At 39.2% G+C, this 13,534-nt stretch overlaps 1 protein-coding gene across 4 annotated transcripts in view; it reads left to right on the plus strand.

The window, feature by feature from the left end:
* LOC105269827 (protein Tob1) overlaps positions 1-11,205 on the plus strand; it is a 21,113-nt gene extending 9,908 nt beyond the window's left edge. For 2 of the 4 annotated variants that reach the window (XM_011310375.1, XM_011310377.1), the window contains exons 2-3: positions 8,756-9,582; positions 9,753-11,205. In XM_011310375.1, coding sequence (XP_011308677.1) covers positions 8,852-9,582; positions 9,753-10,287 — 1,266 coding nt within the window. In that variant the 5' untranslated portion in view covers positions 8,756-8,851 and the 3' untranslated portion in view covers positions 10,288-11,205. Of the gene's footprint in view, positions 1-385; positions 902-8,755; positions 9,583-9,752 lie in introns of those variants that run through there. The other 2 variants (XM_011310376.1, XM_011310374.1) reach the window with 2 other exon arrangements.
* The last annotated feature ends 2,329 nt before the right edge of the window (positions 11,206-13,534 follow it).

The following is a 13,534-nucleotide window of genomic DNA, read 5'->3' on the forward strand; positions in this document are numbered from 1 at the left end:
ATTCTTATTGTTATTATTATTATATCATATATTGCATTTTGCCATGAGGTACTCCGCCGAAATATAAAAAAACAAGGGAATTTCGATAAACAAAAAAAAACAACGGTGAAACCGATATCTGACGATTCTGCTACCTCTATAGACTCGACGGCGACTACACCACGTCCTTGTCCCCCATCCTCCCCGCAGAAAATAAAAACCACCCCACCACCCACCCACCCTCGTATCCCCACCCCGATCCATGGAAAATGGAGGAGTGGAAATCCCCCACCACGGATCGGGGAGAAATCCCCACCATCGAAACGCATCTGAATTCTCCCCCACTTCGACCTATCGCTATGTAAGTCACCCACATGTTCCCCAGCGATTTCAGTCTCGCATCGGCACTCGGGAGTGACGGGAGGCGATTTTTCAATTAATCAAGAATATTTAAAAAGAATAATAAAATTATCCAACATTAACAATAAACTCAATCTAACCTCGAATTAAACCATCGGAATTCAACCGTTTTGGTTAAAAAATAAATTGATAAAAAAAAAAAATCGGTTATCAGTCGCACATCATCTCCCGATATTTTTGTTGTTCTTTTTTTACTTTTATAATAAATCAATTAGCCGTGTAGGGATACGTTAATTATTGGAAAAGTGAATTGATCAGTGGAATCTTTGGATTAATCATTGGATCAGGTGTGTCTCCAGTTTGTGGCATCTGTCGAGGGTCATCGCAACCCGGAAACACTTTTTATCGAAAAAAATAATAATAAAAATAACAATAAGTGAAGCGAGAGGAGATTGCATATTTCTTTTCGAAGTGATGTTATGACATTTTTTTTATTTCAAGGATAAATCTTTTCCGCTTGGCACGCGCTATCCTCGGGACTTTAAATCACCGTAAATACCACGTGAGTACTTCAAGTCACTGGGAAAAATCCCCACAATTTGAGTTTTTTCGTATTTTCCTCTAGATTTTCTATCAATTTCCACATGTCTCGGGCAGTTTCACCGGTAAATCAAGAGTATCAATCGTTTCAAGAATTTTATGAGTGCACAGTGACCTCCGAGAATCCGCCAATCGCATCGATAACGATTTCGCGGGAAATTTGAATTTCGTTTTTTACTCATTTTATCTTTCATCAGATAATGACTAAATCTCGTGAGGGGGAGGGGAGAGGGTGTTGTCTTGTTCAACAGATAGGAAAATTGTCTCCCCTCCCCCCTTCCCCCACATACGCACACACACACACATAAAATTCAAACCCCGTTTTGCCCGTGATTTACTAAATACGGGGAAAAAAAAATTTACCGAGAATCATTTTTTTACCGGAATTGTGCGATCTATAGAATCGATAAAAAAAAACCTCCCTCTCCCCGTAGAGGAATAAATCGAAAATATATCGACAAAAATAGAAATGAGGGATTTTTTCTTTTTGCATTTCGCATTAGTGTGAATTTGTTATCATCTGGCGGTTAAATCCAAGATAATGAGTGAAATCTTAGGGTCGATGTGGTACATAAACAGGGGAATTACGGTATGATTACGTGGCAGAAGTATTCGGAGCATGCGTGATGCGGGAATTTATGAATGAGTGTAAAAACTATGGGAATAAAACTTGATATATTTTATTAGTCAAGAAGTACCTCGTTATTTTGATAATTGAAAATCGATAGTTCCGAGCTGTCACTAATTAGACCTCCCATTGGGTCCCCAACACCTAATTATCATCTCTAATTACCGTCAACCGCGGGTAGGGGGGAAGGCAGGGATGGAGGGGAATTACCGGTGGAAAATTCATTTTTTTCCTCATTTTCTTCGAAAATTTTGTGTTGTTTTCCCCTTCACTTTTCACAACCAATCACGATGAACACGTGTGTGTACTAAAGTCACGCTCCGTTAACCTTGGTGTTTTTCATTCTCGTGTTTACGACGTATGGAATATTCACGGGCATGTCGATGGCCTTGACATCCCGAGGATCGAATTATCTAGTTTTTAGAGCAATTTTCATTATTTTTATGTAACGAGAAAAAAAAATTGCATCCTCCAAATGCAATTACATCTCCCCAATGGCTTTACGCGGAAAAACTCTCATTTTTCTCGATAAGTTTCGATTAACCATTGGATTTTTTTCCTCCATTCGATAGATCGGGAAATTTGCACAAGGATTTGAAAAAAAAAAAGATCGGTTTTGCCCCAGTACTTTTTTAGCTATCGACGATAAACAATTTCCATGAAAAGATCTTAGTTTTTCTTTTTTTTCTCCTATCGATTAGTGGAAGCGATCAATCGATTGATTTGAAATTCTAGAGGGTCTCATTTTTTGGGATGAATTGGGTCAGATGGACCCCGGAGGTGTCTATTCTAGGTGAAATTGATACGATTTTCTCTCTATCCTTGAAAACAAAATAATTACGACAACGACAACTCGTCGCATTGTTTCCCCCTGCCAATAACAGTTGGCAGGTCGTCACGAGTGATGGCCCGATTCTGCCATTGCGTAATGAGTTGTACATAGTCGAACTGGGCGAAACAGAGTAGATAGATAAATTCCTCAGTGCTATTACTTATAATTAAACCTGGCCATGAAACATCAAAACACTTACGACTTTTAACTAAAAAAAAAAAATGTCAAACTATTTGGGGGTTTATTATTAGCTGTGAAGGAGTGTCGTGACTCAATGCAGCTATTTATATCATTTTTTTCTCATCAATTTAGTTTTTTATCTGAAACATTTATCACAAACATTAATATTTTTGTTTTTTTGAGATTATTTTTAAATTCTTAGATATCTACTATAAATTGGAATCAACAAAAATTGTAAAAATTTGTTGGATTTTTGTTTTTTATCCAAACAAATTTCAAGCAATATTTTCATTTCTAGATTTATAGACATTTTAAAAGATCTCATAAATGAAGAAAAAAAAATGCTCAATAAAATTCAGCTGCGTCACTGACGACTCGTCTGTTTGAACAGTCTGGTTACGTATATAGAGGTGGTTTCGATTGATAGTCTCGTGTTTTTTTACCTCATTCGGCCATTTCGACTGACGCAAATGTCCATTTCCGTCTCTTCTTTGACACCTAATTATTCTCATTCACCCACTTCGCCCTTTATCCAGCGTTTTTTCTTCATTCCTCACATTGTCAAGTTCAATTATGCACCGTTTGGATATTTGATCGTGACGTGCCAACGAGGGGAGGAGGTCCTATAATTATAGGGCTGTGATGAATTTATTATCTACGATTTTCTCCCCTCAAAGATTTCCCTCTGCATTTTATCGATTCGACCCCATTTTCACCCATGCCCGGTCGATTAACTCACCGATATCTCGCGAGAGGGTGGGGGGAGGTCGTCGCCAATGGTCGGATCGGAAAGATGGGAATCTTCCGGTGAAATTAAAAAAAAAATCGACCTTTTCGCTCCAGTAGAACTCTCAAAAATCACGATTCAATTTCTATAGATCATTTGTCGATTTCTAGATCGTTTTGACATTTTGCGTTGTAGTTGAATGAATAAACCCGCGGATATCTCGGCAAGTGGTGGGGGCAGGGCGGAAATCATGATCATAATCGCTAGATCGGAAAATTTCCGATGATTTTAAAAAGAAAAAAAGGCTTTTGACACTAGAAGATCCTTCAAAAATCCCGATTGAATTTTCGTGGATCATTCGTTAACTGATAGATCACTGTCACATTTTCGGCGGGAACTTCCGTTCTATGCGGTCAAAATGGACGATTTTTTTTTTCGTCTGTCAGAAATTTTGCGGTCTATCGAATGAAACGGGTATCAAACCGCCACCTCCCCACAAACATCACAATTCCGCAATCGGAAATAATTGAAAGTGAATTTTTCTTTTCTTGACGGCGAACCATTCGTCTCTTATCACTGAAGCTTGAAAAAATATCGCCAATCGTAAAAATGCCAATTATTCATGAAACTTTCCGTGTAAATTATTCATCACTCGAATCACTGGAATAAAAAAAAAGAAACATCGCGTTATCTCTGGCGCGGGCAGCTAAGTCTCGGAGCAGGTTATCATTGATAGCGACGTTATCGTGATGTCAACGTTGTCGTGCTGTCGACATCAGCAGTAATATCGACTATATCACAAATTAGAAGAAGAAAAAATTTTTTAACTCAAATTTTTAAAATTCTAAAAATTCCAAACCTAAATCTTAATTTTTTTTTATTCCAAGTCAATACACGATAATTTTTTTAGCTAACTAAAATAATTCTCCGCCATTTTCTTTTTCTTTTCATAAAGCAAATTTTGGGTCAGATTTTTTTGGACACTTTTTAAAACCTTTTTCAAATTAAAATAAAAACTATTTTCTAAATATCTTATGTCCTGTCAAAAATGGACATTTTTTCGACACTTTATTTTCGGATGTTCGTCACAAACTGACTGGATGCTATTTAAAAATAGGAGAAGACATTTAACGCGTGCTTCTGTAACACTAGAGGCCCCCGGAATGTAAACAAGGTGGCCGATGAAATCCGCATACTTCGGTAGCTCGTTACAAATTGTTTTGATATCCGCCGTAGGCTCGGGGAAATTCCGTGAGTTGATGAATTACCGAGGAAACTTTATTGAATTACGATGTAACTGGACACAATGGCCTTTTCTATTTGCACTATGCACCTCCAATGTGTCCTCTCCGGGCGGATACTGCATTGTGATGTCGTGTCACAATGGCGAAGCACTTGAATGAAGAGTTTCAGGGGAATTTCCAAAATTAGAAGACATCGAAGCACCTGCAATAAATAAATTCGTTGCCTCCAACAAAAACTTTTTGAATGGAAAAAATTTAATATTTTTTCGGTCTTGTGATTTTTCAACACCAAAAAAATCTTGCGTACGAATTTCGACATTGATAGCAATCTCAAGAGATAGATCGAAAAATTATGAATAAATTGAAAAAAATATGAACCGTTTAGGCCTCATAGAACCAAAGTTACAGGAAAAAATGTAAAAGTGGCCGATGATCTAGAATAATCTATAAAAATATTTCGGATTTTTGATGGATCTACTGGGGCGAAATGACTCGTGATTTCTTTCATTACTCGAAGATTATTTTGAGTGTCCAATGAAATGTAGTCCACCTCATCCAGCCTTAATAATCCAGAATTGATCCAGTGATCGATAAAGGATCTATGAAAACTAATTTCGGATTTTCTCCGAATCTACCGGTCCAAATCACTTTATTTTTTTTTTATTTTTACATAAATTTTTCGACCTATCGATATGGGTCACTCTCATCCCCCTAAACTGTCATTTTCGATGAGCTACAGATCAATAAGTTCTGTAAAATTAATAAAACCATTAATTTCACGTGAATTTCAAGTCCACAAGTCATTCAGAGGGTGTGGGCGTGACATAGGTGCGAATGAGAGAGGCTCGTGGCGAGGAAAAACGATAAAACGATGAAAAAGAGGGGAATGGAAGGCAGACAGATCGATAAAATGGGGCGTCGCGTGATTCCGATGCGTTTTAATGTGACTGAAAATTCCTCAAAATGATTCTTCCAAAAATATTTCAAAAAATCATTATTGAGAAATGCATTGTCACTTCTCCCTGGTATTTACGTAATGGCAGGTGTTACGGATGTCAGACGTAGTCGAATAATCTATTCTTATTCATCGTCTAGATCCCCGGCTGGTTCTTTAACGCCTCGAGGCCTAATTTTATGCTCAAGTGAGACACGAAAAAAAGAGAAACGAGAGATTAAAAATAAGGGGGAGACTTAGATGCGTTAACTCCGGTGCCAACTCAACACGGCCAATGGTGCATGACATCCTGTGACGTAAAAATTTAATTGCCGAAGATAATTGTCTCATTTCCCAAGAAAAAAAAAATCCAAATTTCAGTGCGAGATGGAATAGTAAAATCATGGAGAACACAAAATATGGGATTTACTTCTGACTCAATCATAAGTCCATGGGCATTACACCGAGCCATTGAACTGATAATTAAATCATTAAACTTGGCATTTAATAAATAATTGATAACTCCATTGAGGCCTCAGCCCGCCACTGGTCATCTGCAGGGATAGGGTGAATGGAATGGGGTCACAACTATCAATAAAATCAATGTCTCTTAAATTCACCCCTTGTTTCATAAACTAAAGAAATAAAAGTGCGGGGGGTAGAAGTCCACGGAAGTCACCGAGTGTACGTGAGTGGAATCGAGGAGAGTATCGAGTGCACACGGAGAAATACACGGGGGGTGGCTGGCATAAGGCGAGAAAGGGGTTGAGGAGAAATAAAATAAAATAAGAGTGTTTGGTGGAGATGGGGTTGAAGACGCCGGGGCGTGGTAGTGGAGAGAACGTAGGAAAGCCATTATCCGGGGAAATACGAGAGTCGTTCGTCATCCGCTGGGCTCTAGAGCTATTTCCGCCATGTTAAAATGGAATTGTTCAGTATGTTTCGGTTAAAAATTAAGAGGGAACTACACCCCGAAGAAACCCCCATTTCTCATCTGACGTAAGAAATATTCACGTTTTCCTATATCCGCACAGCCATTACTAATATACTGATGAAAATTGCGCCATCGAGAAGCTGAGGAATTCCCCATTAATTGAAAAAACAGGCGTCATTTTACGCCGGTACTTTCGCTAAAAATCCCAAATCAATCCTTATATATCATTTCGCGAAAGATTAATAGCATAAGAAAAACATCTTCTAAATTTTCTCGATTTTCTCTACTAGCATTGAAAATTTGAAACAACTATCCTTTCAAAGAGGATGAAATTCTCTGTCGATTAAAAAAAAAATTGCCCGTTTCGCTCCAGTAGATCCCGCAATAATCCCGATTGAATTTCCATAGATCATCGATCGATATTCAGACGACTTTCGCACTTTAACCTGTAACTCCTGTTCTATGGGAGCAAAATGATTAATTTTTTTTTTGATTCGATGTAAAATTTTCCCGGCTATCCAATGGGGTGATTATCGATCTCGGTTTATGGGGGGAATTGTGGGGGTGAAATTTTTCAACCCCAAAAATTTGAAATTATTTCGATACAGCGGACTTTCATGCTATTCAGCATCGTTTGACCCACTTTTCGTCGATCCGTGACGGCATTCAGATGCGAGGCTTAACGTTGAGTATAGAAGAGGGCTACAGAGGGCACAATATATTCTTCTCGGTGTTTTGTTATCTGGAGCAACGGTTTTAGTACCGTGTGTCTGTTCGTGGGCCGTGTCGTTATTGATCTGACGCTGGTCGCACTCGACTAGGGAAAATACCAGAAGTCTATCGGAATCCATCGTCAAAGTATTTTTATCTAATGCATTTGTCTTTATCGGGAGACGCCCACTGTGACAATTGATGATTAAATCTAGGGTAACGAATCCCGGGATTTCTCTTTATTTTGAAAAATTCAAGTGCCAATGGGAATAACTTTCATCTCGCATTGAGAGGGCACTCCACCCTCGGTTGAGTAGGTGATAAAAAGGGGTAGGCAAAATTGCAGTAACAGTCGTAAAACTGTTTGCCAACTCGTGATAATGGCACTGTACTTGTACCCCTCCTATTTTTCCCTCATTTCTGTTCTCCTGGGGGAGGAGGAGAATTCGCTAACAGCTTCTATGAAAATCAATATGAAAACCAATTCCTCCAACACCTATTTCATTTTTTTTTCCATCATATTTCATTTATCTTCAAAATCAAAAATTTTCAACTGACCAAAAATTCGCAATCATCTAAAAAATTCCCCCGCTGAGAAATCCCATATTTATATTCTCTCGAATTGTCCTTCAATTGTCAATTAACATCCACCCCCTGAAAAAAAAAAATGATTTCCCGTTTCAATTACCGGAGTTGGGAAGAAATCTCAGTTATAACGGTTCCGTGATCCAAAAGAGATGAGCAGATGATGAAGGTTGGGTCGATAAGCGGAGGGCAAAAGAGGGTGGATTGATGAAAAAAAAAAGAGAAAGAAAAAAAATCAGAGGTGGGTAAATCCTCCCCTTTATCCCAGTGAGGATTCACACACGTTGCAAGGCCGTGTATTTTTAACTTTACAAAACTTGCCAACCGGCCGCAAGGGGATCAATACCTGGGCTGGTCTAGCTGTCGGCTTTTCTACCCTATATACAACCCCCGTTGAACAGCCACGACGCCGCCACCACCCCCTACCCCTCAATTGTACATGTGTACGTGTGTAGGTCTTCTTGTGGGCCATATCCGAGTCGTATTTTGCCTTCGTAACCTGCACCCAACTCAAATCGTGCAAAAAGGGGGTCACACATTTTTCACCCACCCTCCACCCACCGGGAGGTACTGAACAATCGATCGTTGTGCAGCAGTGACCCGGAGTTATCCGAACAGTCGTAAAAATGAGTTGAAAGTAGTTTTCGGGGGAATTTGTAGCTGACGGAATTCGACAGAAGCCATTTTCCAAGATAAGGTGGCATATCCGGGGGGGATGTATGAGGAATAGGGGCTTGCAAATGGTTTAATTTTGTAGCCAGGGAAATTTACGACGAGAGCTAAAAAAAGGTTCAATTTGAAGCGAATGGTCGAGAGAGATCCATGAAAAAAACTATTTTCGACCCCGATAAACGGGTTTTGGAATATATCCAAAGATAGCCGGTCAAAATAAAGATACTTTTTTTTTAATGTTGGAGTAAATTTATCAATCTATCCAACGCGCCATTCCCGGTGGTCGTATCCCTTTGGGTTTGTCAGATATCGCTTCCTTAACTAGATCAAGACAACGAGCCCTAATCAGAATTCCCTTCTCTGTTGCAGATTATCAGAACCATTCAGCAACAGTGGCCCCAGTGCCGTGTATTAATCCCCTCAAGATAATCACCCAGCCCAACGATTCACCTCTCAAAGCCAAAGATGGACATAGAGGTTCAGGTGGCCCTGAATTTCGTGATATCGTACTTGTACAACAAATTGCCACGTCGCCGAGTTAACATATTCGGTGAGGAATTGGAGAAGGCACTGAAGGACAAATTCAAGGGTCACTGGTACCCGGAGAAGCCCTTCAAAGGCTCAGCTTTCCGATGCCTGAAAACAGGTGATCCTATTGATCCAGTGCTTGAACGCGCTGCCAAAGAATCTGGTGTACCAATTCAAGACATCCTGGAAAATCTTCCAGCTGAATTGGCTGTATGGGTTGATCCCGGTGAGGTTAGCTACAGAATTGGTGAGAAGAGTGCCGTTAAGATTCTATATTCAGAATCATCGGATCTTCACGACGAGAGTTCAGCCGACAGAGAGGTGACCAAGACCTTCAATCCCGAGGCCCAGTGTTTCAGACCAATCGAGGCTGTTGGCACATCACTGAGCGGTCTCAGCTTGAGCCCAAAGTCCACATCACCATTTCCATCATCACTTGGTAGCAGTGCCAGCAATGGTTCATCAAATAATCAACAGAATGGCCATGTATCAGGCTCATCGTCAGCCCCATCACCAACACCAATCACCAGCACCTTCAAGGGATCACCAAGTCCTGTACCGGCATTCATACCGAGGACAACAGCACCGCTGACCTTCACCACAGCTACCTTCGCTCAGACCAAGTTCGGTAGCACCAAGCTGAAGACAAGCAGCAAACGGGCGAACAGGTAAGTCAAGATATCAATCCAAATCAACAGCATCGACAAAATCAAACACCAAAATGAGAACAGTGATGGATATTTTGAGTGAATCTCAATCTATCCATCACTGGATCACATAATCCGACTGTCATTCACCCTCTGAAGAACTGGCAAATCCTAAAGTGGCAATATTTCAGAATGTCCCCAACGGAATTCTCCAACTACATCAAACAACGAGCAATGCAACAGCAGATTCATCATCACCATCACCACCACGGCCCTCATCAATCAGCCGGTGGTCTGCCTGTATCGCAAAGCTCACCAACAAGTCGTTCCCTGTCACCGGGTGGTATCGTTGGTCAACCACCGCAACAACAGCAGCAGGGCCAGCCCCAGCAGCACACAGATCCAAGCGCCTACTTCTTCCCTGGTCCCTATCATCCACAATTCTCCCACCGCAATATCTTCGACTCGTCCAGTCACGCTGGTTACCTGCCTGACCTCTATGGCGCTAAATTTCCATCATCCTATCTTGATCCAACCATTGGACATCAGTTCTATGGTGGCGTGTCTGGCAGCTCACAGGCCAATAATCTTGGTCCTGTTGGCTCAGCTACTTCTAACGGTGGTGGTACGACACAACAAGATAAAAATAATATCGTTGATGGGTTGAATAACTTTGGGATTACATATCCTGCCAGCCAGTATCAACATCTACTCGTTGCTAATTAATACACTGGCAGCCTGGCCCCCAATTGTCCAACTCGTCTCTCATCAGTCGTTTAAGTCATAGAAATTTCATTGATTGTCGTTTTTTCGTCCTTTTTTTTTGAGGTTTTTTTAGGTAGTGGAGGAATTTGGGAGGAGAGGGGTCGAACAGAATGAGTTTCTGCGAAAAATGGGACTTCAATGCCCCAGAAAAGGCTCTTCGATTAGAATCAGTTTGAATTTCCCGCCTGATTCAAATCGACGACAAAATGGACGCATCCTGTTTTACCCCTCGAAGGATAATTTGTTTTTTTTTACCAAAATTTTTTATACTTGTTTTTCTCGTTGGGTACGGAGACACGTGTGGCCAGGTGTCCCAAAATGGTTCAATAGTTTCTTTGACACCATTTTATTATTTTTCAAAATTATCTTTTGAACAATTTTGGGCCAGATTATGGGTTATTGGGATGACTAAATTGGTTATTGAGAGGGTGATACACAGGATCGACAAATGTGTAATAATTTATTTTTTCACTGGAATAGAAAAGGAAAAAAAAATGAGGAGAGTATAATATATCTGTAGAGCCTATGTAATTATAATTCAGAAAAATGCACTCACTTCAACGGGTTTATTCATTTGTGGAACGGTATGGGATAACTGTTGCGTTATTCATTGGGTTTATTTAATTTGTGAATTTTAACGTGATGGGGATTGCTCTCATACCGTTGCAACAAAGACTCGTCCTTTGGTACGATCTTACATTTTATTTTTATAAAAACGAGAAAATGATAAATTGATGTAGATGTGTAGGGTACACGTGGGCATGACGTGAGGTGTAAATTCGTTCATTTGTCCATTCTTTTGGACGAAAAATTTCAATTTGTTCAATTGGAAAATGCAAATTTTGCAGGTTTTACCGTGAAAATTCAGGAAAATTTGCAGCACAAATCGCAGGATTTGAATTTCTTTTGACGCGGCCATTCTTCCGCAATTTGAAAATTGAAATTTCTACATGGAATTGTTTTTTCGTTGGCGAAATTCCCTGGCTGCATCCTCAGGGCTCGCCCCCAAAAATTCGAACCAAAAAATCCCCAAAATCAAAAATCCGCGAGAAAAAATTACCAAAAAAGTACAAAATGCTTTAAAATCCACCTCTCGTCGTGTTCCACCCGCGATTGCATAACTCCATTGTCACGAAGACCTCCGACAATGAAAATGCAAAAAAAAAACATAAAAAGGTGCCAGAGGGTCAGGCACCAGGTGCTAAAGTATTAAAGAGGGTATGAAAAAAGCCCAAAAAAAATAGAGCAGAGAAAAATTTTTCACGTGAAGAATTAACGACTGGACGACAAAGAGAAGTGCAAGATAAAGTGGTCAAATTTTTTTTTCGTTGGCGCCAAGGGTTAAAAAGACGCCAATAAAAGCATAAATAAATCATGGGGACAGAGAGACACCGCATTACCCTAGTTTAATACCTAATTAAAAAACTTAATTGTAACTATTAAACGATACGTACGACTGTGGTAGCTATGCTAGTACCTGCTATTGTTAAAAAAAAAATCGAGGTAATTGAGATGATAAATACATGAATTTTTCCCAGGCATTTTCGTTCGTCGAAGATGTGACACTCGATTTTTTATTCAATTATCCAAAGGTTTAAATGTGAATGGACTATTTCGTGATTTCAATTATTTCATTGATGCGGGTCGATTTATTGCAATAATGAGAATCAAACGGATCTCCAGCGAGATTACGGCGAGGATGTGAGGAAGCTATGAAATCAAACTTCATGAATGCTCTTGATGAAAAAAAAACATAATAAAGTTGAGGAGAATACGCGATGATGACGGAAAATTTGACCTTTCGGTGGAAATCTAAAAAACGAACAATTCCTCTGAATAATTCGAGAATTTTCGACAAATAACGAAAAAAAATCTGAATTCATTTCCCAACGATTGATTGATTGATTTGTCGCTTTTTTATTAGACACATCGGGAAATTTCAAGTGGAATGAAATAACAAAATCTACATTGACCCGGGAATCTGGAAGAAAATCCTAAATTCATCTTTCCTCGATCACTTCACTTCTTTCTCAGCCTTTTCCTAATTTCACTTTGAATTTCCCGACTCATCTACTTTAGGCCAACCAAAGGGTGAAAATTTCCCGTCAACATTGACACAGACAAAAAATATTTAAAAACATAGTATTATAATGTATAAACAAACAAGAAACTTAAACGCATAGTTTTCCAACGCATTAACTGATTGTACTTGTTAAACGAGAAGCAAGAAAAATCGAGGGGACAGACGAGTGAAATAATAATTAAACTTAAACAAAAAAAAAAATCGTATCTCAAATGTACCCAGCGGAGAGATCGATAATCTGTCTTTTAAAAAATATCAAGTGTTTGTAAGAACCTAGCGAAAAAACCCAGAAAACCCAAAAAAAAAGATCGGTATTGTCTATTAAATAATTAATAGAAGAGAATTAAATAAATTTAATCGAATGGCAAAAAATGAACCGCGAGCGGGTGAAAATTCATTGCAGATAATTTACCTAATGATTAGATACGAGACATTACACGATATATTCTTATACTTAGCCCGAGTGACGAGAGCGAGGAAATTTTTTGATGTGGGAGACAGGCAGGGTCAAATTAAAACGATTAAACACGAAACGACAAAAAAACAAATAAACAAAATGTTTTACGCATGTAAATACGATTTATCGCGACTGCAATGACCGTATCGCTGATATTACGAGATCCACGTCAATGAGAAAATGGCGGAACTAGCCGCAAGATGGCAATATGACGAAATATAACGAGAAAAATCACAAAGAGAAAAATCACCAAAATATACATTACGGGCAGTCATGACTACCGGTAATATCTTCAATGATCATGAAATATGTGAATGATTAGATTTGTAATTATTATATATATTTTTCAATACCTACTACTTGCTGTATGTGAAACAAACAAGATAATGTTACTATACACATTACGCTATTAATTGAAAAAATAATGTATAGACGATTGTGAGGACACGCATCGGTAGTTGCGCGCACCTTCGAGAGTGCGGGTTATCACGTAGAAGGTGGACGAGTGCATAGGCTCTTAATTATTAATTTTTTGGGATCATCTGGAGGGAGATGATGGCTTCATTCGAGAGATCAGAAAATTTCATGCGAAATGAAAAAAAAATTTATTCATTTTGCTTCAGCCGTTCCGGAGAAAATCCCAAATGAAATTCTCATAGATCATTATC

This window comes from Fopius arisanus, unplaced genomic scaffold (assembly GCF_000806365.1).
Source record: "Fopius arisanus strain USDA-PBARC FA_bdor unplaced genomic scaffold, ASM80636v1 scaffold00075, whole genome shotgun sequence".
Lineage (NCBI taxonomy): Eukaryota > Metazoa > Arthropoda > Insecta > Hymenoptera > Braconidae > Fopius > Fopius arisanus.